At 45.4% G+C, this 27,706-nt stretch overlaps 1 protein-coding gene across 4 annotated transcripts in view; it reads right to left on the bottom strand.

The window, feature by feature from the left end:
* Positions 1 to 27,706, bottom strand: part of LOC121870211 (sarcolemmal membrane-associated protein-like) — a 130,836-nt gene that overhangs the window by 38,068 nt on the left and 65,062 nt on the right. For 3 of the 4 annotated variants that reach the window (XR_006089677.1, XM_042371984.1, XM_042371986.1), the window contains exons 3-6: positions 4,652 to 4,789; positions 1,694 to 1,841; positions 1,374 to 1,440; positions 309 to 456 (exon numbers count right to left, since the gene is read on the bottom strand). Coding sequence is in view for 3 of the 4 variants with exons in the window: in XM_042371984.1 (XP_042227918.1) it covers positions 309 to 456; positions 1,374 to 1,440; positions 1,694 to 1,841; positions 4,652 to 4,789 (501 nt within the window). In the remaining variant the exon portion in view is untranslated. Of the gene's footprint in view, positions 1 to 308; positions 457 to 1,373; positions 1,443 to 1,693; positions 1,842 to 4,651; positions 4,790 to 27,706 lie in introns of those variants that run through there. The other variant, XM_042371987.1, reaches the window with a different exon arrangement.

Here is a 27,706-nt window from a genome sequence, read left to right as displayed (position 1 = left end):
TGCCCAACATTTCACTTTCACATCAGTTCTTGCAGGAAAATACACACACTGTACCATACATATTTAGACAAACAGATAATATGAGAACAAAAATTTTAACAAAGACTCCCAAATACACAACCTTGCTCTCCATACACTGAAGGTTATTAAAAAAAAATAACTAAATTTCAAAGATGACTCTGAAGGAAAAACTAAGAACATTAAACATGAAAAAACACCAGAAGACTTTACATCCACTCCCTAAGTGATCATAAACAATACAGCATAGACAAAGAATACCCCACAAACACACATACAAATCTTCCCACCTGAGTAGATGAAACCAGACGTTGTAAAGTTGCCAATTTCGTTTCAATTTGTTGCTCCCGGTGCTGAGCTTCTTGTAGGTACGTCCGTAACTGATATAATTCCTGAGCAGACACACTGGACACGGCTCCACCCACTGCTGTTGATGGGCTGCAAAAAAAATTCTTATCAATGGAAATCACAACTTGAAGGTTATAACAAGGACCTTAAACACTTTAGGGGCCCCATGAGGCACATGCCACCACCACCACCCATGGTGGGCAGAGCATGCTCAGCTGACGAGAATCGTGGCAAAGATGTTTGCATTTCTTTTCTTTTGTTTCCGACATTATTTTCCATCATATTTATTTATTTTTAATGTGTATTTCTTCACAAATGATTATTCTACAATACTATTATAAAACAAAGTTAAATCTAACACCAACATCCAAAAATACAAGTCAATATTGTGAAGGAACGGGTAGCGTCTGTGCGCTGTAAATTCTGTGACACACTGATGCTTGCAGGCTCACAAGGAAATTATCCCGACACCTCACATCCACCACAGTTGTGTGGTGAGAATGAGAAGACAATGGCATGTATTTTGAGACTTGAACCATGAAAATCAAGCAATAAATAGATTTTTTATGAGTTTTGAATTCAATGACGATGTTTATGTCATCGGAACACTAAAAGAGTTTTTTAGTTTATGAAATATTTGTCATCAGACAACGAAATATTAATATTCAGTATAAAATAACAGACCAATACATACTACAAATATTTGTGTCAGCTAAAATACTAAAAAATCCCAACAGGCACTACTCAATACTGATGGCTTAAATGATGTGTCCTTATTAGAAAATAAACTATCAAAATGCTCAATTATCAGATTAAACCACAACACCTTGGACTGGATATAAAAATCACTAAGGCTCTATGAACAGCTAAACACTGCTAAGAACAAATCACAATTTAATATGATCATCCCCCCCCCCTCACAGTTAGAATTTTCATGTTAAAAGGAGTCTGCTTAAGGGAGAGATCACTGTATATACCAACTTACAACTACAAAACCACATTCTTACCTAGCTTTTGCTTCTTGACCATCTGGCATATAAAGCTTCAGTGTTGCAACTATACAGCCATGTGTCACTGAAAAGACAATAATAAAGTACAGGTACTGTATTTAAAAGCAGCAAGGCACATTTTAACAGATGCCATCATCAAAGACTAGAAATCAATCATTCAACTTACATCTAATGTAACATGAATGGGCATGTTACTTTGCAACAAGAGAAATGCTCTAAAAATACCTTAAAATGCCTCTTTAAAATTATTCATCAGCATCAACCAGTTCCAAAACTAAAACTTTGGTGTTTCATGAACTACAAAATTAAATCATCACCTTTTTTGGAATTCTCCATGACATCGACGCCAAACTGTACAATATCCCCCGAACAGACCTCCCTAGGTGCCGACTCTTCAGACCCCTTGCTAAGGCGCTGGTTGTTGACGAAGGTGCCATTGCTACTCTTGGTATCTTGCAGGTAGAACTGGAGATTCAAGACGAAATTAGTTTCTCAAGCTGATAAAACTTCACTGACAATATTTCAAATATGAATTACATTCAAACAAGGGAGAAAAAAATTGCCAATAAAATTGGTTGTCCCCCATTGTCATGTGGCCAAAAGTCCAAGTACAGTATATAGCTTCAACTTGGAAAAGAAAAGACAAAAACACTGAATCCTTGTGAAGTATAGTACAGTATATCGAGATACAATAATCGATCATAATCCAAGACTACTTGTGTTCATAATTCCCAGATGCACATGCAGAAACCCTGCAATCCTAAGTCGTCCTCCTTGGACAGTGAAGGATTGTGAGCCAGAAGTGCACTAACTGTATTGCCACAGCCCATAAGCCACATACTGTACCTGTACAGTACATGACCATTATATGACATATGAAAATAAAAATTCTAAGGCACCAAATTCAATGTTCATTTAAAAACAATTTACAGTACTGTACAGTACTGTACTTTGGTTTTGTATTGAAAACACTGTGTGCCTCAAAACTGACACAGATGTTTGTCATTTGCAGCCCAATAATCATATCATATAAGTTTTGTTTTATATTTCACATACGTACTGTAATGTACATCGTCACAGAAAAAGAACTTGCTTTACTGGAAAAGGATTTAATGGGAGTTTTCAGCTTGTATCCACAAAGCAACGAATATTACTTCATGGACCTATTTATATTTAGGGTCAAAGAAGATTATCATATGACAAATATCATGAACATAAATTGACCCATCACATCCCCAGGCCATGAAAAAGCTATGTCTCATTTAGCTCAAAACCTTGAGTGATAACTTTTGCTTACCAATCCCTTCTTAACAAGGACTAAGGTCGCAACAAGAAAGTAAAGAATTGTTTGATTAGTGCTAGCCATTAATGTTGGAATTATTGTGGGTTGCAATATATAGAATTGATGGGTTCAATATGTAAATCTTCTTGCATTGATCCAAGGTTACAATTTTTTTTTAATAAAATGAAGCAAAATCTGCCATTTAGCTGGCTCTTCTGTTTTGACTTTGAATTTTGACACAAAAACCTGAATTTACAGTTCTGCACTCAGTCTAATGTTGATAAAATTTGACCTGAAATTTCATTAAAATATCATAATAGATTTAAAGTTAACCTCTGGCCAAGGTTTAAACTTCCTGTGGCCTTGACTTGTATCACAAAGCTTCAAAAATTATGCTGTACACTTTACCTATGGCAGTGATGATAAATACTTTACTCACTCAAAGTACCAACACAAAGACTGCATCAATACTGTACTTTAGTTATTATCTGAACAATACTTTCCTTTTGAACCATCACCATTGACCTTAACCTTTGATACATATACTATTTCACTTTGTTGTTTTTCAGGTGATATTCAATACTAACAATATGTTCCATTAAAATATCAGCATTGATGAAAATGCCACACTCCCAAGTTTTGACCTTTGACATTCCTGCAAACTAGAACTTTGACATAATGTTTTTAACTTAGTAACTTTTACCAAGTGATGACGCATATCCCCTTAAGTCATTAACATATCTCATTACTGTAGATACAAGAGTTATACTTTAAACAAACTTTCAGTGGTGACCTTGATGTTTCTTATGCCAAACACCCAGCCAATATGATATCAGTACAAGATTATTTGATTTTCCTTAAAGCACGAAATTAACTTAGGGGAAATTGTAGAATTAGTTTGTCATATAAAAATATCTGTTTACAGTATACAGTACTGTATAACAAGAGTTAAGCTCTGCACAGTTTTGAACTTTAGCTGTGACCTTGCTGTATATCAGTGATACAAGGCAAGCATGAACTCCACATGCTTCCCAGATGGGCGCTGTAAACACTTCTGCGCTTCACCTTGCACAGGATGTAAGGGGGTGCCCAATAAACTAGCCACCTTGGGGGCAATCTAAATCTAAAACCCATAAAATATGCTCATCTGTACAGTACATGATGCTTACACAATAACCCATTTTGAAGTCAATCCAGTTGAAATTGCAGGAAGGCATAAGTACAAGGTTCTACAATATATGCCCCTACTATGGGAATTAAAATATCAAACATTAAGCTCATTATGCAACCACCATTAAGTTTATCATGCAGGGAGTTATTTATATTATCTTATGTCATAATACAATTTGGAAGGGAAAAAAATTTTGAAGTAAAAGGAGAAAATCCTTATTAAAAATAAATAAATAAATACTGTAATAAATATGTCCTGGGTGAAACAGCAAAGAGGTTAAATTAGGAATCTTCCTTATACTGTACTGTGAAATATCATGGACATTTTCTGAAAAAAGAAGAAGCTAAACATACATCTCCCCCCCCCAGCACAACCTTTGTTCCTAAGAATGTGTTGCCCAGAACCACTAGAGTGTCCCATATGATCAGAGCTACTACAGCAGAGTTGCTTGCAGCCACTCCACTGTTAAGAGAAGCAAAGTACTGTACAGTATACCCACCCCAGCAAGGATTGAAGAGTTTACAACACCAGACATTCAATCTCCAGGAAATAACCTTAACCTTGGCAATGAGTGTGTGCCTTTTGGATCCAGCTCTATGCTTATATCTGTACAGTAAAACTGAAAACCTCTTCTCCAAACTCTACCACAAAGACCATTCAAACTATCACTACAGTACAGCTGTGTTAGCTGTCTGATGGTGCAAACTAATTGTATTCAGAGAAAGTTTAAGATTTAAGCCAAATGCCAGGTTTCACCATGACACCCAAGGAACTGATGTAAGGCATAAAAACTGTACACTACTACAATGACAAAAGTCTTACCTTTCCATTTTCATACCACAGGAGGGCATGGTTCCTGGAAAGTACTTTGCAGTCAAAGATGGCATTGTTGGTAGCAGGTCGTGCACGAGCCACAGATCGTCCAATTTTCACTGGCTGGTCGAGGACCAACGTTCTCTCCTGAGGACAAAACATCAAACATATTATTAGAGGTAATTCGTGCAAAACAAAATTTATCAAAAGTACTGTTAGGAAAATATGAATTAATAAATTTAAAATGACACCAGTAAAATTATTACAAACTGTTCAAAACTACAGGTACAAGTCTTCAAGGAAAAAATAAATAAGCCTAAATAAATTTATATAAAAAACCCCGTCCCCATCACAATAACAGTTAAGTGAATTCAACTGTTTCAATATACAGTACAGTGGATTAACTGATATATTCAAAGCAACAATAACCTTTCTGTTAATAAAGAATGTATGCAGCTCAACCTAATGAGTGACATTATCATCTATGGTCTATTATTTGCTTGCAGGTAAGTTCCCGAGGCCAATACTGTACTAAGTTCTTCGCCATTACTACTTGTTTATTGCCAAAACACAACACAGTGCAATATACACGAATATAAAAGAGCATTTCTAGCCATTAACACACACTCTCCAGTAAGAGGATGAATTATCTTCTGGGAGTTTTGACGAATACGTCACAGAGTGGTTGAGTTCAACACACCTATGTGGCACCTTGGAAAGGGGTCATCAGAGACATCATTCACTGCGTTGGGAAGTCAGGTTTCATTATACTTCATTCTCTCAGAGTCATCCTTCTCCATTCCCACACATACATTCCCAATCTCACGCATAGCTCTACACAACGGCCTCAATCACAGTGGCTAATAACTACTCAGATCAAAGCTTGACTGATTCTGACTATGCTTAATCCTTGCCCATGATAATCAATCTTTGAATAGAATACAGTACTATACTTCTATGCAAGATTTTTATGGGGGAAATGGCAAAGTACACAGTATGATCTTCAAGAAGTCGATCATACAAGCTGGTGTTTTCATATAGTAGTAATAGTGTAGACTAGGATGGCACAGTAGTGTATCATGCCCAAAGAAATACATCATAATAACAAACTTTCAGGGGGTAAACAATATTCTGAATATTCTTGAAGTACTGCAGGAAAATGGTAAACATACACACGGTTAATTTGGGTATTGTGGCAAGCAGAGATGGGGCCAATTCATTTTTGTCAATTAAATTCATTTCTAATTCAAAATCAAATTTGAATTATTCAATTCCAATTCAATTCAATTCACAAGCTTTTTCGATTCCAATTCAATTCAATTCATTATGATCGATATTTCATTCCATTCAATTCAAATGCTTTTCAATTGAAAATCAATTCTAATCTACCATTAATCTAATGGAGATAAATAAAAACTCGAGGTTTCAAATTAAGTTCTTTATTTTTTATCAAAAATGCTCTACCACACAAACCAATCACATTCTTTACCGACCAAAAGTTCAAATGGGTTAATTCTTTGTATTAGTTAACAAAATATGAATGAGTCCAAGTTACTGAGGATTGCATCTGATCATCATAAGTTGCTCAAATCTTTTATCGCTTAAATTGCACCTCTCTGGCCTGAAGAGCTTGCCAGCGATGGAGAACAGTCGTTCCACAGGAGCCGATGTAGCAGGAATGGCCAGGTACTTTGCTGCAAGCCTGGTGAGGACAGTAAACTCAGGTTGCTTGGCCTTCCAGTAGCCAAGGGATCACCATCTTCCTGTAGACATGGCTGGTTGAGGTAGAGTGAGACCTTAGTGATGGAGTTGGTCTTGGTGTAGAAGACCGGTTGGCCAAGGCAGAGAACTTGTTCCTCTTCATCGGTGGTGGTTCAGCAGGGGAAGTGTCTGTTGTTGTAGGATCAACACTGCCTGCCATATTGTATTTCACAGTCAGAAGGTCACGAATGTCTTGCACTTCATTGTCGTAGTCATGACAGTATAATATATTATGTTATCAATTCACATCAATTCATTACATCAATTCATATCAATTCATTGACATCAATTCCAATTCAGTTCAATCAATTTTAATTTTGTATTTTTTCAATTCCAATTCAATTCCAATTCATGGATTTTTGTAATCAATTCCAATTCAATTCATAATTGACCCCTTGTCTGGGCAGATACACGAGAACACACGGCAGGTTATTTAAAGTAATTAAGAAATAAGTCCACATATCTCCTACAGCTCTTCTCTATATATTTATATCTGTTGCTAAGAATTCAACTGAGAGAGGAAAAGTGAACAAACATGAGAGCCATTCAGAATCCTCTCTGTAAAGAACGATACTGTAGTAGTATTTTTCTTCTCTCTATCGAACCTCCTAAAAATACCTTCAACTTCACCACCTTGAGCAGTGGCCGTTCTCTCTGAAATTACTTGGCAAACAATAAGTTTCAACACAAAAATTACCAGTCGAGCAACTCTTTCTTGATTAAATCTAACCCACTTCCTCTCCAACAGGACAACAAAAACCAACTTAAGTGCTGGGTGAAGAAACACCAGATATTTCATTACCACGTCTTCAGTGCCAGAATGCATGACATGTTTTTGTCTTACCATTTACAGTGAGACCTGGTGAAAAACGAACAGGAAAGAGAAATGGAAAAGGTGGAAGTGGTTAAGAGTGGGAGAGGGGTATATGAGAGAAGGATGAGGATAAAGGTGGGGAGAGTAAAAGAGCAAGATTGAAAGAGGGGAAGGAGATAGGCAGGCTGACTTCATATACAGTATATCAAGAGGGAGGAAGTATCTGCCAACCAGCATCTTCCTGTTTGTCTCCACAGAGCTGCTGGCTATTACAGGAACTCCCTGGTTGGTCCTTCATGCCAATATAAAGAGCTTCAGTCCCTCCTTTGATCTTCCTCTACTCAGAGTGACGGAACAGACGTGGAGAGGTTCCAAGCTTCCCTGCTCTTAGATTACTCACTTGGCTAAATGGATCCTGTTCATTACCTCTACGTATTACAACTTTCCCGGGATGGCTTTTCCTAGACTACTGAGTAAACACTGAAGACATGGATGAATTGTGCTGTGGACAAAATAACCGCGGAGTAGGGAGGTTGCGAGTGGAACTGGAGATATATATTGAACGAGGGTCGAGATGTAGAGAAAGGAGGTAGAAAGGGGGTAAAGGGAGTGAAATGTGTGGAAATAATTGACAGAAAACGAAGAGTAAATAGTAAGGGTCAGAGACGCAGGCGTTGAAAGCAATGTAAGGGAGCATGAAGGAGGACTTTCAACTAGTAGTCCTGGTTAGTACCGTACCTTTCCCCCAGCAGCAGGGCGAGGGGGAAGGACACGCGACACCGGTATCACATTACACACACACCACCAACCCCTACATCAAACACGCGCACAAAGCCAACACCATAATAAAGCCCCACGCGCCCACTCTTCCCCCCCCCCCAAGGTATCACCACCACCCACATCCTCCTCAACGACACGCACAATCATAATCCATTGGTAACAATATAACTTGAACAATACAGCTCTGGTAACTAAATCTCAGTGACAACAATAACGCAAAAGTGTTAATAACGCTTGCCAAATACAACCGTGTTCCCCATAACGATCTCTTGGTCACAAGAAACTCCATCATAAAATTAAATGTCAAAGACGGTTTACTAACCAATGAGTAAGTGGGCGAATGGGTGGGGAGGCATGGTCAAGAACAACCTTAAGTACGATATAACTGTACTGTACTTGTCGCTTTAACAAGGTGGGATAAAATCGTCGGTAAACAATCTCTAACCTTTGACATTCTACGCACTACGATACAGTATATTATATTGACAACACCTACATCAAATTCCATACAATAAACACCAGAACCAAATGAAAACCTAAAGTTCAAATAAAATTCTACCTACGACCAGAGGCATTTCCAGCTGGCAAAGTGCCATACAAATCTTTAAGGTCGTGAAGGCCGCCACTGATGAATCCCTCACTACAAGGGTCCTAGTGCAGCTGATGGCCGCCAGGGGGGGTTCACGTGCCATGATAAACAAACAACATTAACTGATCCCCACACCAACATTCCTCCACACACACTCCAGAGGAACGTGCTCGCTGCCTTACACACCAACGCTCTTGTTTCATCATTCAACATTGCTCTTCTAATTAGCAATTGGGCCTTCCCTCACCATAATTATCTTCTTACTTTGCATAACACTCATCCTCTATCTGCACCTATTACCATAAAACCGTCGTAAACATTGATTAGTATTGGTGTGTTAATATTAATGAAATCTGCAGGTACAATATTTGGGAAGAATAAATAAAATAAATATTAATAGTATTCCTTGGGCTTCGAAATAGCTAAATACTGTATATTCAATTATTCAAAACTGCAATGCTTGGTTTGATCCATTACAATCGACAATACTATTCGCACCTTTTAACCGACCAGTCTCTCTCTCTCTCTCTACCGTGTTACTGGGTACAGCTAACGTTATGTAAACAAGGCGTGATAAATGTAAACACGCCGCCTAGGGGGTGGGACCAGTGCTCAGGTGCAGCCTTCCACGTGGCACAACGAGTATACAGTATAGTGTCTGCCTGAGATACCGACATGCTAGGTAGGTGTGGTAGTCATCAGGTGTAATAGTCATCAGGTGTGGTAGTCATCAGGTGTGGTAGTCATCAGGTGTACTAGTCATCAGGTGTAGTAGTCATCAGGTGTACTAGTCATCAGGTGTGGTAGTCGTCAGGTGATATAGTCATCAGGTGTGGTAGTCATCAGGTGTGGTAGTCATCAGGTGTGGTAGTCATCAGGTGTGGTAGTCATCAGGTGTAATAGTCATCAGGTGTGGTAGTCATCAGGTGATATAGTCATCAGGTGTGGTAGTCATCAGGTGTGGTAGTCATCAGGTGTGGTAGTCATCAGGTGTGGGTGTAGTAGTCATCAGGTGTGGTAGTCATCAGGTGTGGTAGTCAACAGGTGTGGTAGTCATGTGGTAGTCATCAGGTGTATAGTCATCAGGTGTATAGTCATCAGGTGTGGTAGTCATCAGGTGTGGTAGTCATCAGTAGTCATCAGGTGTGGTAGTCATCAGGTCATCAGGTGTGGTAGTCATCAGGTGTCATCAGGTGTAGTCATCAGGTGTAGTAGTCATCAGGTGTAGTAGTCATCAGGTGTAGTAGTCATCAGGTGTAGTAGTCATCAGGTGTAGTAGTCATCAGGTGTTGTAGACATCAGGTGTAGTAGTCAGCAGGTGTTGTAGGCATCAGGTGTTGTAGGCATCAGGTGTTGTAGTCATCAGGTGTAGTAGTCATCAGGTGTTGTAGTCATCAGGTGTTGTAGTCATCAGGTGTTGTAGTCATCAGGTGTTGTAGTCATCAGGTGTTGTAGTCATCAGGTGTTGTAGTCATCAGGTGTTGTAGTCATCAGGCGTTGTAGTCATCAGGCGTTGTAGTCATCAGGCGTTGTAGTCATCAGGTGTTGTAGTCATCAGGTGTTGTAGTCATCAGGTGTTGTAGTCATCAGGTGTTGTAGTCATCAGGTGTTGTAGTCATCAGGTGTTGTAGTCATCAGGTGTTGTAGTCATCAGGTGTTGTTGTCATCAGGTGTGGTAGACATCAGGTGTGGTAGACATCAGGTGTAGTAGTCATCAGGTGTTGTAGTCATCAGGTGTGGTAGTCATCAGGTGTTGTAGTCATCAGGTGTAGTAGTCATCAGGTGTGGTAGTCATCAGGTGTGGTAGTCATCAGGTGTGGTAGTCATCAGGTGTTGTAGTCATCAGGTGTTGTAGGCAGACACCCTCGCTACTCAGTCAGTTTATCTGGCCTTCTATCACCACTCCCATTAAAATTTCATCATACGGTACATCATCCTTCACCAACTCCTTCAAAACTGCATCAAGCAACATCCTGTTTCAATGATCTTACGCTATCCATTCCCACAGAGGATTCCTCACGTTTTACGACTTTGCACCCGCCTCGCGTTTGTTTACACGAGCCCCCTCCCCTCCCACCTGTCAGGTAATCTTGGTGTTAGTACAAGTGTCCTCAAGATCCAAACCCCTTCCCGGGGAGCGTGAGATACCCTCTGGACATTAGCCACAATAACCATTGCCTCACCTTTAAAGATGCAGCATCCATTGCTCCGGAGTAGTGGTCTTGGCAACGTTTACAGGATGACACGAAGAACGTTTTATTTGTTTTCGGACTAACACTAAAGATGGCTCAGTAACACCGAGAAAAAATTTGCTTATTAAATGATCACAATGACTTAACTGCCACCAAAATAAACAGATTATTCTCCTATGTTTACTATCATTAAATTATCTCCCATGTTTACCTCATCCCTATACTTGGGGTAAATTATGATATTGTGATGGAACAAAACGTGGAAAATGAACATGTGTGCATATAGTGTGACTAGTAGTAGTCGTGGGAGAATACAAGAGTATGTGGGTGTGCTGAAGGGTGAAGCAGGATATAAGTCATACAGGGAGGAGGAGGAACATGTATGAACTGGCAGGTCGACTCCTTGGGCTGACTAACTAGGGATAATAGGCTTGCTGGCTAGCTAGGAACAACACGATGGCAGCCGAGTGATGATGGCCTGGCTAGGAAGGGAAGTTTGGTTGGCTGGCAAAGCACGACAGGATAGCTGACTAGGGACGGCGGGCGGGCTGGCTGGCTGGCTGGCTGGCTGGCTGGCTGGCTGGCAGGTGCTCTCATCGTGATGGCACTCAACAAACATTTCCTCATTCTTATGCTGCTTGTTCGCCCTCACGTTCTCGTTCAACCACCCCAGCCCGTTTCCTTCAGTTCCTTCGTCTCTCCTCTACATAAAGTCCCCGTCTTACACACATAATATTCTGCCGTCATCACTCACTCTAAGCAACATGTACTGTACACCCACCAAGCATTACTTTACTGTTGCCACCGGCATTGTAACGTGTACACACCTCCCGCACCACCCACCAAAACAAACCTTATATTTGTCAACAATTCTTCATACCGGTTGTTGTTGTTGATTTGCCAAACAAGTTCTTTCTAGGATAAGCAAAACTTGTCTTCTCCCTCGTGCCTCCACCGCTCTAGCTCGAGGGAATAAGAAAGAGGGTGATGTAATAAAGAGAGGGGAAAGAAGATAAGGAAAAACAAGTGAAGAAAAGGAACTCTTCTGCCCGGGAAATATGGTAACGAGGCTGAGAGCATTTACTTGATGACTTCATCTGACGGATGGGGCGCGTCAGTCTAACAGCAGGCCTTTACGCTGTGCTGTGGACGACTCTCTTAATATTCTTCACCATAAACAACGACTCTCTTCTCATTCTTCACCATAAACAACGATTCTCTTCTCATTCTTCACCATAAACAACGACTCTTCTCATTCTTCACCATAAACAACGACTCTTCTCATTCTTCACCATAAACAACGATTCTCTTCCCATTCTTCACCATAAACAACGACTCTTCTCATTCTTCTTCTTCATTCTTCACCATAAACAACGACTCTTCTCATTCTTCACCAAACAACGACTCTCTTCATTCTTCACCATAAACAACGACTCTCTTCTCATTCTTCACCATAAACAACGATTCTCTTCTCATTCTTCACCATAAACAACGACTCTTCTCATTCTTCACCATAAACAACGACTCTTCTCATTCTTCACCATAAACAACGATTCTCTTCCCATTCTTCACCATAAACAACGACTCTTCTCATTCTTCACCATAAACAACGATTCTCTTCCCATTCTTCACCATAAACAACGACTCTTCTCATTCTTCACCATAAACAACGACTCTTCTCATTCTTCACCATAAACAACGACTCTTCTCATTCTTCACCATAAACAACGATTCTCTTCCCATTCTTCACCATAAACAACGACTCTTCTCATTCTTCACCATAAACAACGACTCTTCTCATTCTTCACCTTCCATAAGACAGCTCACGTTTAGGTTAACTCTGTAACTACGTAATCATCACCTCTTGTGGAGATTTAAAACACTTATCTAATGCTAACACTTTAGTTACGATTTTGTAGCATTAACATCCGTCACCATCTCTATCGTAATGTTAAAATCACTATTATCACCATTAATTTTATTTTCCCTGTAATACCAAATACATTATCACCATTATCATTATCATTATCATTATCGGTATTATTAGCAGCTCAAACGGTCATTATTGTCGCTTACACTATATGATACCCACCCCCTACCTGACACAACAACACAAATACTATGCTATACATCTATACTACTCTGGAAATGCATCGTTTAATATTTGCATCGTTTAATATTTGACTGACGATGGTGGACCAGGGCGACACAGGGAGGGTGTAAGAAACCAACAACTAATAATGTTTGGTTTACTGTTTTCATAATCATTGTTGGGACCCCCTGAAGCACGATGCCCAACCCCTTGAGTAAAATGAATTTGGTCATTGAGTATGATATATCAGTCCATTGAGTACTGCATAGTAACCCCTGAGTACGGTGATTTAGTCTCTTAAGTATAATGACCTAACCCTTGAGTACAACTACTTAACCCCTGAGTATAATGAGTATGATGTAAATCCCAAGTACAGTCACCCAAAAAAAGTCCTGTCGCGAACCATGAACCCCGAGATTCAGACTCTTGAATCCGAAGCATTTATGAACAGAATAATGTATCAGCGTCTTCTGCTTCGGGTTCACGAGTCTAAATCTCGAGGTTCGTGGTTCGCGACAGGACTTTTTTGGGTGACTGTACAATAAATTAATCCACTGGGGGAGGGAACAGATACTACCCTGATCGATACCAGTGGCGAACAAGTCCGCTTTCAGTATATACAGCCCCCGGACACTTGGCGAGAGTGTTGGTGTCTGGAAGTAAGAGGACACACACCTTGAGTACAGTGCCCCTGAGTTATCGATGCCAAGGGTGTGGGGGTGAGGGAGGTGTAGTGAGAAGGGGACGCTGCTGCTGCTAATACTTGATGAATTTATCGAATTATTGATCATGAGGTGGTACAGCTGCTGCCAGGTAAATAAATGGTGACGGCGTGTCTACTGTCTAGTCTACTGCCGGACACGCTTTCGTTACTGTTGCCAGGGCAGGGCACACGCTGTTGTCCCACGGCCCTCGTCACGATGCTCAAGACTCGTGTGGTTCCGCTTTCCTCGTAGCTGGAGATGTATCAACCCATCTCACTATAAAGTCGGCAAAGGTGACAAAACTTCCACCGAGTCTACCTAAACTAAATATAAATAGCTTTATTCTGGCGGGAAAAGGTAAATTAATATATATATAATGTTTAAGGCACAGGGACCTGATAGCAGTGACGGGACTTGAGCAAGGAATTTGGTAATTATACTGTCGTCCTCAAGATTTTGGTGGGGTTGCTGTGTCAGTCTTGTCGCTGTGAAAAAACGAGATTAATGTCGTTGATATTGATTGTGCTGTGCTCTCTGTAAAAAGTGGTGATTATGTTGGAAGTGCTGTGTCGTGGATCGTGGTGGTGGTAACAGTGTGGTCTTGTGGTGACAGGTGGTGGTGGTGGTGGTATTGATAGTTACCATGCACTAGACGTAACATCACTTGGGCTCTTATGCCATTAGTACATATTCATCTTGAGTCACTGCCTCTTGCCCTCCCTCCTGCTCCCCCCCATTCTTACATACAGCTGAACTGACACAGAAAGATAAATAATTACCATGACACACAAATAGACAGGTACTGTAGGTAATTAGGTATATTAATACACCAAAGGTATATTAATACACCTCAGGGCATTGTCTCAGGTGAGTTAGACGTCACCTGCTTTGTGGCTAGACCCCCGGGGGAGGCGAGGAAAGGTGGGGGGGAAAACACCACAACAACCTGACCCACCCCCACTAGTCCGTCAATCTCACACCACACCACACCACACCACATTACTCACCCAGTCATCTTTTATCGGACAAAAGTCTTAGATGCTTCAAAATATCACTCACAATCGATCTCTTACAAACTGTTAAAAGAAGACAGCTTTCACCCTCCTCCCCCCATTGGGTGACACACATAAGGTACACCGGCGTATTGTGCATAAATATAGCGACCAGTTAGCAAATCAAAATGGTGGTTTAATTTACTTAAGTGAACAGAGATAACTTTCTACCTAACTACCCCCCTGGGCCAGTCAGCCTCCACACCCAGTGACCCCGGCATCTCTTCCTCCACCACATGACTGTACACTACTATAAGTCCTGGTTGCGTTACGTGTCCTGAACGCTGCGCAGGAGGCGAAATGTGAGGTGTCCCCGGGGTGAAGGTGAGAGGAGGCAGCGTACTGTATCACCTGCTGACCTGTCTTCATTTATCAGGTGTTGTCTTCGCTACCCACTGACACTCCCTCACTCCTTCCCTCAACATCACTATCCTCCATCACCCTAACCTACCTACCTACCCCCTCCCCCGTGCGACTAGGGTGAAGGGGTGGCAGAACTAGTAGCATTAAGGTGATAACAACCCATTACCTGTCCCTCACCCACCACCACACCGGATGTATCAATCTGCTTCTTAGGCTATTTCCCCGTTAGATAATAGTTCAAGTGGGCGGAGGGCGGTTTTGAGGATAGCTGGCTCACCTTGACTAGCCGTGCTCCCCTCCCCACCTGGTCAAATATCACTAGCCTTAAACACACACACACCTCTTAAATCATCACCCCCTACACAACACACACCTCTTAAATCATCACCCCCTACACACACACACACACACACACACACACACACACACCACTCCTCAATCTCTCGTCAACTCATACAACGCCCCACCCACCTACAGCCACTCACACCCACATCAAATGTCGTATAGCCGCCCATAATCACCCCTCCACCCACCCACAACCGCCCACACCAAACATCGTATACCCCGCCCATAACCACCCTTCCACCCACCCACATCGGCACGACTGCACACCCTACCATCCACGTCCTCCCTCAGCTACCAACACGCGCTGGACCTTACAAAATGACACGCAGTCCCCAGGTGTAGAGGAAGAAATAATGACGATGACGATGATGATGATGACGACGACGAAGATGATGATGATGATGATGATGATGATGATGATGATACCTGGCTATGATAAAAACACAAAGGAGGAATTAGTGGATAATGAGGGAGGAGGGTGTTCAGAAAGAGGAGGAGGAGGAGGGTGTTCAGAAAGAGGAGGGGGAGGGTGTTCAGAAAGAGGAGGAGGAGGAGGTGTTCAGAAAGAGGAGGAGGAGGAGGGTGTTCAGAAAGAGGAGGAGGAGGAGGAGAAAGAGGAGGAGGAGGAGGTGTTCAGAAAGAGGAGGAGGAGGAGGTGTTCAGAAAGAGGAGGAGGAGGAGGTGTTCAGAAAGAGGAGGAGGAGGAGGTGTTCAGAAAGAGGAGGAGGAGGAGAAAGAAGGAGGAGGGTGTTCAGAAAGAGGAGGAGGAGGGTGTTCAGAAAGAGGAGGAGGAGGTGTTCAGAAAGAGGAGGAGGAGGGTGTTCAGAAAGAGAGGAGGAGGAGGTAGAAAGAGGAGGAGGAGGGTGTTCAGAAAGAGGAGGAGGGGGAGAAAGAGGGGGAGGAGGAGGGTGTTCAGAAAGAGGAGGAGGAGGAGGGTGTTCAGAAAGAGGAGGAGGAGGAGGAGGGTGTTCAGCCAGAAGAGGAGGAGTATCAGGTGTAGGAGGTGGCCGCCACACTCGCCCACACCTGACTCACCTTGCAGGGGTTGCACCTGAAGGTTTACCCGGGTTTCTTCACACACACACACACGAGTTACTACGTCAACGCGCATGTGTCGTAACAACAAACCACGCGCCTTACATTATACCCACACCTCCCACCCACCGACACACACCACACGTGTTCAACCTTGATACTGCACAACCCATGTCATACTGTTCCCCCATTATACTTATGGTTTTAAATTATACTATAATTTATATATATACTTATAATGTAAAAAAAAAACTTAAAAAAAAATATTGAAGTGATAACCGTGGTAACATTATGAGATGTTCTTATTACCACCATGCTATTGTACTATTCCAGATAATACTGAATGTTACATAATACTTCCTTGAGATAAATGTATAGTATATACCAGGTGCCTCAAAGAGAGCTCAGGTTCTCAACTGGCTCAGCCATGTTAATATTGTTATTATTATCCACTCTGTATCTGTGTTTTTCTGGCTAAATAAAATGTTTCAATTCAATTCAACCTCGCCACCTCACCTACCCCCCTCTACCCACACACCTCCCCAACTCACCCACCCCCCTACCCACATACCTCCCCCCAACTCACCTACCCCCCCTCTACCCACACACCTCCCCAACTCACCTACCCCCCTACCCACACACACCTCCCAATTCACCTACCCCTACCCACACACCTCCCCAACTCACCTACCCCTACCCACAACACCCTCCCACCTCACCTACCCCTACCCACACACCTCCCCTTCACCTACCCCCCTACCTCACCTTCCCACACACCTCCCCCCACCCACACATACCCTCGCCTCTCTCACCTCCCACACACCTCCCCTCACCTACCCCTCTACCCACACACCTTCCACCTCACCCACCCCCTCTACCCACACACACCCCTCGCCTCCCACCTACCCACACACACCCCTCGCCTCCCACCTACCCACACACCTCCCCTCTAGCCACACACCTCCCTTCACCTACCCCCTCTAGCCACACACCCCTCGCCCCACCTACCCACACACCTCCCCTCTAGCCACACACACACCCTCGCCTCCCACCTACCCACACACACCCTCGCCTCCACCCCTACACATAACCATCACTTTCATAATCAAATACCCAGGCGAGTTGTTGTGTGGTGAAGGTTGATACACGCAGCCGCTCATAACATGAGGATGAGTAGGTCACGTTGGCTTAAACCAGAGAGAGAGAGAGAGAGAGAGAGAGAGAGAGAGAGAGAGAGAGAGAGAGAGAGAGAGAGAATAATACCGTAATAAAACAACAACGATTCCGGAACCATTTCACACACTCACTAACAACAAAACAATTCACAACACCGTCAGCTAGCACTGGGGGTGGGGGAGAACTAACCAAAATGACCGCCAGCTAGAACAAGGTGAACAAGCCACCTATTTTTTTCACCCCCAAGTCTTGCTTCATGTTTTCCTCCCTGTTCTACTCGGCTAAGCTCTCTCTCTCTCTCTCATCAATCGGGTCTTATCCATCACACTTTCTTAATCCAATTTCATTCATTCTTTCTTCATTTTCCATCGTTTTGTTCTTGCCTTATTTTTCCAGTGTTCATTAATTCTTCATCTCCTATCTTTATTCTTCATTCTTTCATTGGTTATCCCTTCATTCACCTTCTATCTTTCGTTCTTCCTCGTCTTCCTTTCATTGGTCTTCCCTTATAATCTAACATCGTCCATTCTTCATTCCCACCTTCCAATTATTACACATTCTCCGTTCGTTCATTCATACATCCTTCACATCATTCATTCACTCCTCCACATCATTCATTCACTCACTCCACATCATTCATTCACTCCCCCACACCATTCTTTCCTCTTCCACATCATTCATTCCTCTTCCACCTCATTCATCCTCCATATCATTCACTCCCCCACATCATTCATTCACTCCACATCATTTATTCACTCCCCCACACCATTCATTCCTCTTCCACATCATTCATCCTCCATGTCATGCATTCACCACTCCACATCATTCATTCACTCCCCATCATCATTCCTTCCACATCATTCATTCACCTCCACCACATCATTCATTCACTCCTCCACCACATCATTCATTCACCTCCACCACATCATTCATTCACTCCACCATCATTCACTCCTCTCCACCACATCATTCATTCACTCCCCACATCATTCACTCCACCACATCATTCATTCACCATCCACCACATCATTCATTCCACCCTCCACCACATCATTCATTCACCCCTCCACCATCATCTACCCTCCACCACATCATTCATTCACCCACCACATCATTCATTCACCTCCACATCATTCATTCACTCCTCCACCACATCATTCACCTCCACCATTCACCTCCACCACATCATTCATTCACCCTCCACCACATCATTCACTCCTCCACCACATCATTCATTCACCTCCACCACATCATTCACTCCTCCACCACATCATTCATTCACTCCTCCACCACATCATTCACTCCACCACCATCATTCATTCATCCTCCACATACAAATAGTGATATGCTGTCTGGTGTAAATTACTAGAGCAAACTGGAGATTATAATCGCGTGTGGGTGTTTGTCCCGAGGCACCCGACTGTGTTGACGGTCGGTGGGGGAGAGTGAGAGAACAGGGAGGGAGATGGGGGAGGGTGAGAGAGAGAGAGGTGAGAAAGAGAGAGAGAGAGAGGTGAGAGAGAGTAGAGAGGTGAGAGAGAGAGAGGAGAGAGAGAGAGAGGTGAGAGAGATAGTAGAGAGATGGGGAGGGTGAGCAGGGAGAGGTGAGAGAGAGTAGAGAGAGGTGAGAGAGAGAGAGTAGAGAGGAGAGAGAGAGGTGAGAGAGAGAGAGTAGAGAGAGGTGAGAGAGATAGTAGGGAGAGATGGGGAGGGTGAGAGAGCAGGGAGATAAGAGGAGTAGGGAATGGGGAGGTGAGAGAGAGGGAGAGATGAGAGAGGAGAGGTAGAGAGAGAGAGAGAGAGTAGGGAGAGATGGGGAGGGTGAGAGAACAAGAGAGGAGAGAGAGGGGAGAGTAGAGAGAGGGAGAGAGAGAGAGAGAGTAGGGAGATGGGGAGGGTGAGAGAGAGGGAGGTGAGAGAGAGAGTAGGGAGAGATGGGGAGGTGAGAGAACAAGGAGAGGAGAGAGGAGAGAGAGAGGTGAGAGAGAGAGAGAGAGTAGGGAGAGATGGGGAGGTGAGAGATGGAGAGAGAGAGAGAGAGAGAGAGAGGGGAGGGTGAGAGAGGGAGAGATAAGAGGAGTAGGGAGAGATGGGGGAGGGTGAGAAGAGGAGAGATGAGGGAGGGTGAGAGAACATGGGAGGAGAGAGTGAGAGAGTGGAGAGAGAGAGAGTAGGGAGAGATGGGGAGGGTGAGAGAGAGGTGAGAGAGAGAGAGTAGAGAGAGGGAGAGAGAGAGAGAGTAGGGAGAGATGGGGAGGGTGAGAGCAGGGAGAGATGAGAGTGAGTAGGGAGAGATGGGGAGGTGAGAGAACAAGGAGAGGAGAGAGGAGAGAGTAGAGAGAGATGGGGGAGGAGAGATGGGAAGGGTGAGAGGGTGAATAAGGAGAGTAGAGCTAGGAGAAAGGATAAAGAGGGATTGAATGGGAAGGAGAATGAGAGGTGAGAGAACAGGAAGAGTTGGATGAAGAAGGGAAAGAAGAGAGGAGAGACAAAATGAGTGAGAATATGGAGAGGGAAGAAAAGAGAGAGAGAAAGAAAAAAGAGAGAGAGAGAAGAGAGAGAGAGAGAGAGAGAGAGAGAGAGAGAGAGAGAGAGAGAGAGAGAGAGAGAGAGAAGGGACTGCGGGAAAATAGCGAAGGATTGACAGAGAAGAAATATCCTCTAACTGCCTAGCACGCACACGCACGCACGCACGCGCGCACACGCACGCACGCACACGCACACACACACACACCAAAGTAAGTTTCCTGCACCTTCCTATACACACAACTTATTTTCCTTCCCTCCTTGTTCCTGCTCCCTTTATTTCTTCTGTTCCTTCGTTCCTTCCTTCCTTCCTCTCCGCCCGCCCTTCTGCGCAGCCATCCACACTCTCATTACTAAGAGCCACTGTACAGCAGACAGCGAGTCACATACAGACACAAACACATCCCACTTACCCTCCTCACATCCCACCTCTACCCTCCCTCACATCCCACCTCTACCTCCTCACATCCCCTACCCCTCCTCACATCCCACCTCTACCCTCCCTCACATCCCACCTCCTCACATCCCACCCCACCCTCCTCCTCACATCCCACCCTACCCTCCTCACATCCCACCTCCTCACATCGCACCTCTACCCCTCCTCACATCCCACCTCCCTCACATCTCACCTCTACCTCCCTCACATCCCACCCCTACCCCCTCACATCCCACCCCCACCCTCACATTCCACCCTCCCTCCCCACATCCCACCTCTACCCCCTCACATCCCACCTCTACCCTCCTCACACCTCACCTCTTCACATCTCATTTCTACCCTCCTTCCCTCCCTCTTCATACACCCAATCTCTATTCTAATGTCTTCCACCCTTACCTCTCTTTCTTACCACACTGGTGCGTAAACAAAAGAGAGAGAGAGAGAGAGAGAGAGAGAGAGAGAGAGAGAGAGAGAGAGAGAGAGAGAGAGAGAGAGAGAGAGAGAGAGAGAGAGAGAGAGAGAGAGAGATTCCGCCGTGAAACACAAAGAATATCAAACGAGAACATAAATACCGCCAACACACACACACCATACACCACCACCAACACACATCACCACAATACCACCACACTACCAAAACACACGCACCACCACAAACACACGCCACCACCAACAACACGCGCCGCCACCACCACCAACAACACACCACCACCACACTACGCCGGGTCCATCGCCTTTAGTATCGTGAGCACGTCTTTTACAAGTGTCCGGGCGGCCCTGTCAGTCACGTCACTCTGTTCTGAACCGTCACTAGGTCACACGTTATCCTGAAACACCATTAAGAGGTTACACGTGATGGTGAATCACATTTTGTCCTCAAGTCACCACAAAAAAGTCAAACTACTTTTGATATCGTACAGTCCTGCAAAATCCGTATATACAAACAGATTATATTATACAGCCAAGTCTCATTATTACAGTCTCAAGTCAAAACCCCGATACCTTGAACTATCTTCTGTAAACAATCTGAAATTTAGCACAGAAACGACTAAAGGGTTTGATATAACTAACTCTATAGCTACAATTACGAGAAAAGACGGAGAGAGAGAGAGAGAGAGAGAGAGAGCTGGCAGGTATGGTTGTTTACATCTGGGTTACTCTCAGAAGACCAACACACTACCCTGACTCTGTCGTCTTGAGCCCAGATACTATCGTATGAGCTTCAGCTGGATATGTAAAGCTGCGGTCACACTAATATTTCATGCAATAAATCCACGACAGCCTTTCATCCATAGGCAATAAGTCAACGGTACGATCCGCACACTGGCAAAAGGAACCTTTGGCCAGGCGCCCAGCTCGCGCGGTTTGTTAAGCCATAGGAACACACAGTGATGGCTTCACTGTATGTTCCTATGGCAGCATTAACCGCTTTAGTGAGATGTGTGGTCCTGTTAAAGAAGACCAAAAAGAAAAAGAAACGATTAGCGTCCAAGCGATGTTTGTTTAAGAAGTGACTCAGTACTCTGGAGTCGAATGAAATTTCCGTCGTGATGTAGTCTTATTTTTTAATTACTTTGACATTTTTGCTCGTGTATTGTTACTGAAACAACCTTTTTTTTCTGTACCTTTAACATTAACAAGAAAAATTGAACGGTGTAAATTTTATTAATACACTACTCTCTCTATAGCAAATTTCAACCCACCGTACCGTGGATTTTCAGACGTTCCGTATCGTCCCACTTTCGACAACAAATAAGTTGTTGTAGAAACAACTTGAGGAGTTTGTTGAAAAATCAACGCTACGGTGGATTTATTCTGGGTAGAAACTCTAGTGTGACCGCAACTTAAGCACCTCGCTCTCTTCTCTTTTTCTCCGGTCTTCTCTTCTCTCCTCTCCTCTCTTCTCTCTTCCCTCTCCTCTCCTCCCTAACCTAACCCACCACTAATCGACTAGATACATAATCGTCTTCAAGCACCACTTTTATTCTCATAACTAGTTAGTTGTGATTGTTTTGTTCTTCATTTTATTTGTTTATAGTCCCCACTTTCCATCACTCCATTACCCCGCCAGCATTAAGTCAGTCTTGGTGGTCGCCTCGTGCAGCCACGCCACTCTGCTGTACGTCTGACTGCTTTTAAAGGCTCAGACAAACTCAGGCATTTATTCCTTAAAAGTATTTTTCGGCGACTCAAAATTATAAGGCGGCCGCCATTACTTAAATACATATAATTATAACTAATAATAATAATAATTTCAGAGAGAGAGAGAGAGAGAGAGATGTACTTCACTCCGTGTCTATGTTTATCAATGGCCTTTCTTTTTTACTACTTTGGTTGGGGGCGGGGCAAGGCGGGCAAGGGGCGGGCGGGGCGAGGGAATGAAGTTAGTGTTGGTAGGTGAGGTAAGAGGGTGGAGCGGGATGGGGCAGGGATTGTTTGCTGTAGGTAGGTAGGGTGGGGGAGAAGCTGGGCGGAGGGGCGGGAGGGGAAGGTGAACGCAGCGCTGGGCGGGCGGTGAGGCGTGAGACAGGTCAGGTGAACGTAGTGTGCGGGAACAGGCGGGAAGGGTGGGGATGGAAGGTGTCACCAGAAATCAGGAAGGCGGGGGGGTGGAAAGTAAGGAGAGAGAGAAAAGAAGGAAGAAATGAAGAAAAGGTAGGAATGAAGGAAGGAAGGCAGGAAGGAAGGTGGGGATAAAAACATTAGCCATACAGTACACACCACCATGATGGTACAGGGTGCTCACGGCCAGCGCCTCCCTCCCTCTGATTCAAGGTGACCACTCTCTTGTGCCCAGGGGGAGGGGGAAGGGAACCAAGAGGTCAAGGTGGTGGGGAAAGGGAACCGAAGGGGGAAGGGGAACCAAGGGGGAGGAAGGGAAGAGGGATTAACGCCTGAGAGGAAGGGGGAGCCTAAGGGAGGTGGGGAGAGGACTAAAGGGGTAGGGATTGGGAAGGGAGTTATGGGATTTAATACAGACGGTTTAAGGATGAGTGAGCTGTGTGTACAGGATGATGAAGAGGTGATGAGGGGACGGGGAGAAGACGAGGAGGGGTAGGGAGGACGAAGAGGGGTAGAAGGAGAGGACAAGGAGGGGTAGAAGGAGACGAGGAGGGGTAGAAGGAGAGACAAGGAGGGGAAGAAGGAGACGAGGAGGTAGAAGGAGAGGACAAGGAGGGGAAGAAGGAGACGAGGAGGGGTAGAAGGAGAGGACAAGAGGGTAGAAGGAGACGAGAGGAGGGGTAGAAGGAGAGGACAAGGAGGGGTAGGAGAAGACGAGGAGGGGGTAGGGAGAGGACAAGGAGGGGAAGAAGGGAGACGAGGGGAGGGGGAAGGAGAGGACAAGGAGGGGTAGAAGGAGACGAGGAGGGGTGAAGGAGGACAAGGAGGGGTAGAAGGAGACGAGGAAGGGGGGTGAAGGAGAGGACAAGGAGGGGAAGAAGGAGACGAGGAGGGTAGAAGGAGGACAAGGAGGGTAGAAGGAGACGAGGAGGGTAGAAGGAGAGGACAAGGAGGGGTAGGGAGAAGACAGAGGAGGGGTAGAAGAGAGAGGACAAGGAGGGGAAGAAGGAGACGAGGAGGGGTAGAAGGAGAGGACAAGGAGGGGTAGAAGGAGACGAGGAGGGGTGAAGAGAGGACAAGGAGGGGTAGGGAGAAGACGAGGAGGTAGAAGGAGAGGACAAGGAGGGAAGAAGGAGACAGAGAGGGGGTAGAAGGAGAGGACAAGGAGGGGTAGAAGGAGACGAGGAGGGGTAGAAGGAGAGGACAAGGAGGGGAAGAAGGAGACGAGGAGGGGGAAGGAGAGGACAAGGAGGGGGGTAGAAGGAGGACAAGGAGGGGTAGGAAGGAGAGGACAAGGAGGGGTAGAAGGAGACGAGGAGGGGGAAGGAGAGGACAAGGAGGGGTAGAAGACGAGGAGGTAGAAGGAGAGGACAAGGAGGGGTAGGAGAAGACGAGGAGAGGTAGAAGGAGAGGACAAGGAGGGGAAGAAGGAGACGAGGAGGGTAGAAGGAGAGGACAAGGAGGGGTAGAAGGAGACGAGAGGGTAGAAGGAGAGGACAAAGGAGGGGTAGAAGGGAGACGAGGAGGGGTGAAGGAGAGGACAGAGGGGGGAGAAGACGAGGAGGGGTAGAAGGAGAGGACAAGGAGGGGTAGGAGAAGACGAGGAGAGGTAGAAGGAGAGGACAAGGAGGGGAAGAAGGAGACGAGGAGGGGTAGAAGGAGAGGAGGAGGGGTAGAAGGAGACGAGGAGGGGTAGAAGGAGAGACAAGGGAGGTAGGAGAAGACGAGGAGAGAGGTAGAAGGAGAGGAAGGAGGGGGGAAGGAGAAGACGAGGAGGGGTAGAAGGAGAGGACAAGGAGGGGAAGAAGGAGACGAGAGGGGTGGAGAAGGAGGACAAGGAGGGGTGGGAGGAGACGAGGGAGGGGTAGAAGGAGACAAGAGGGTAGGAGAAGACGAGGGAGGAGGGAGAGGACAAGGAGGGTGGAGAAGACGAGAGGTAGAAGGAGAGGACAAGGAGGGAAGGAGACGAGAGGGGTAGAAGAAGGAGGAGGAGAAGTTTAAGACATGAAGTGTAAAAAGATAATAGAGAGAGATGACCACCAGAACCAAATCACTACCACCACCACGAGAACTACTACCACCACCACCACCACACTACTACCACCACCACCACCACGACTACTACCACCACCACCACCACGACCACTACCACACCACCACGACTACTACCACCACCACCACCACGACTACTACCACCACCACCACCACGACTACTACCCACCACCACGACTACCACCACCACCAATTACGACTACCACGACTACTACCACCACCACCAATTACACCACTACCACCACCACCATAACGACTACTACCACCACCACCACCACGACTACTACCACCACCACCACCACGACTACTACCACCACCACCACCACGACTACTACCACCACCACCACCACGACTACTACCACCACCACCACCACGACTACTACCACCACCAACACCAACTACTACTACTACCACCACCACGACACCACTACCAACCACCACGACTACTACCACCACCACCAATCCACGACTACTACTACCAACACCACCACGACTACTACTACTACTACTACTACTACTACTACCACCACCACCACGACTACTACCACCACCACCACGACTACTACCACCACCACCACCACGACTACTACCACCACGACTACTACCACCACCACCCACCATCATTATACCACTACTGACCACCACTACCACCCATCATTACCAACAGCCACCACCATAACCACCATCACTACTACTATCATCAACATCACCACCACCTACTACCACTACCCATCACTCACAAAGGAAATACCAACACAAGGGCATATTGACAACACACAATATTACCACCACTAGTAGCCTTTCCCACATCAATACCACAACAAAACACTACCAAGCCCATCACAAAAAACTCCCCCGCTCACCACAACAACCACCATCAACCAACACCACGACTACAATTATCACTACGACCCCACCCCACTACTAACACCATTACTACCACCATCACCATCAACCAAACGCCTCACAGTCACTACCACCAACAATATCAAAATCATCGATGACTCTACTATTACCATGGCCAATACTACCACCACTAGCCCATAATACTAACCACCAAAGACATTACTACCATCACAACCACTACCACCACCACCCTCACATGACACGTCCACCACACATAACCAACACAAACTTATGACTCCACCACAAAGAGAAACCCCACAGCTTTAACTGGCACAAGTTGGGTATGAGTAATGCAGAAGGAGCAGGGGGGAGATGGGCAGGGGAAGGGAGGGGAGATGGGCAGGGGGGAAGGAGGGGAGATGGGGAAGGAGGGGAGATGGGCAGGGGAAGGGAGGGGAGATGGGCAGGGGGAAAGGGAGGGGAGATGGGCAGGGGGAAGGAGGGGGGAGATGGGCAGGGAAGGGAGGGGGATGGGCAGGGGAAGGAGGGGGAGATGGGGAAGGAGGGGATATGGGCAGGGGAAGGGAGGGGACAGGGGAAGGGGAGGGGGAGTGGCAGGAAGGAGGGAGATGCAGCAGGGGAAGGAGGGAGATGGCAGGGGAAGGAGGATGGGAGGACGAGGAGAGATGGGAGATGGAGGGGAGATGGGAGGGTGACGCAAGAGATGGGAGGATGCGGAGGAGGAGGATGGGGAGGACGGAGGAGATGGATGATGGCATGAGGAAGAGAAAGGGTGATTGAGGAAGAGATAGCAAAGTGGATGAGGAGAAATAAAGAGGGAAGATGAAGAGGTGACGCAAACGAGGGGGATGGGGAGGCAGACGGAGGAGATAGGAGGACGGAGGAGGAGATAGGGAGGACGAGGAGATAGGGAGACGGAGGAGAGTAGGACGAATGCAAGGGTAGGTTGAGGGATGGATAAGTTAGGTTAGCGGATGGGAAAGAAATAAGAAGGTTGAGGGGAAAGAAGGGGAAGTGAGGGGGATAGAGGTTGGTTAGGCTAGGGGAAGGGGTGGGAAAGGGATGAGGAGGGAGGGAAAGGGGAGGGAAAGGGGATGGCGAGGGGGAGGGGAAGGGGATGGCGAGGGGAGGAAGGGAAGGAACACTTATCAACACTACAGAAAAAGAAAATAGAAAAAAACGTCGCCGTGTGATGATCCACATGAGGATGACCAAGCAGGCGGCGCCACCCCACTTAGTCAGCCACCCATCCTCATCCTCTCGCCGTGTGTCCATCCCCAACCACGCCATCCACTCCTCACCACACCTGATGGGTCTATCCCTACCCACACCAACCGCATCTGATTATATCCATTCATCCATATTCCACACCACCTACCTACCGTCCGTCCGTCCTTATCCACATTTACACACCCAATCTTACTCGCAATACCCAATCACCGTTCCTGATCAGAATATCCAATCACCACTCCTATAAATCACCTCCCATGCCCAGACAACTCCCCCCCTTCCCCCTCATGACGGACATCATCCCCCCCCCACACAATTTTCAATCCCCAGTTCTGGTGACACTCCCCTTATTCAACACTAAATAAATAAATAGGGAAGGAAGAGAGAGAGAGAGAGAGAGAGAGAGAGAGAGAGAGAGAGAGAGAGAGAAGAGAGAGAGAGAGAGAGAGAGGAGAAAAACGAACACTGATAAAACTAAAGGTGAGAGA

This window comes from Homarus americanus, unplaced genomic scaffold, assembly GCF_018991925.1.
Source record: "Homarus americanus isolate GMGI-L3 unplaced genomic scaffold, GMGI_Hamer_2.0 scaffold38238, whole genome shotgun sequence".
Classification (NCBI taxonomy): domain Eukaryota; kingdom Metazoa; phylum Arthropoda; class Malacostraca; order Decapoda; family Nephropidae; genus Homarus; species Homarus americanus.
The sequence above is the reverse complement of the archived record's forward strand: the minus strand, read 5'-3'. Positions and strand labels throughout refer to the sequence as shown.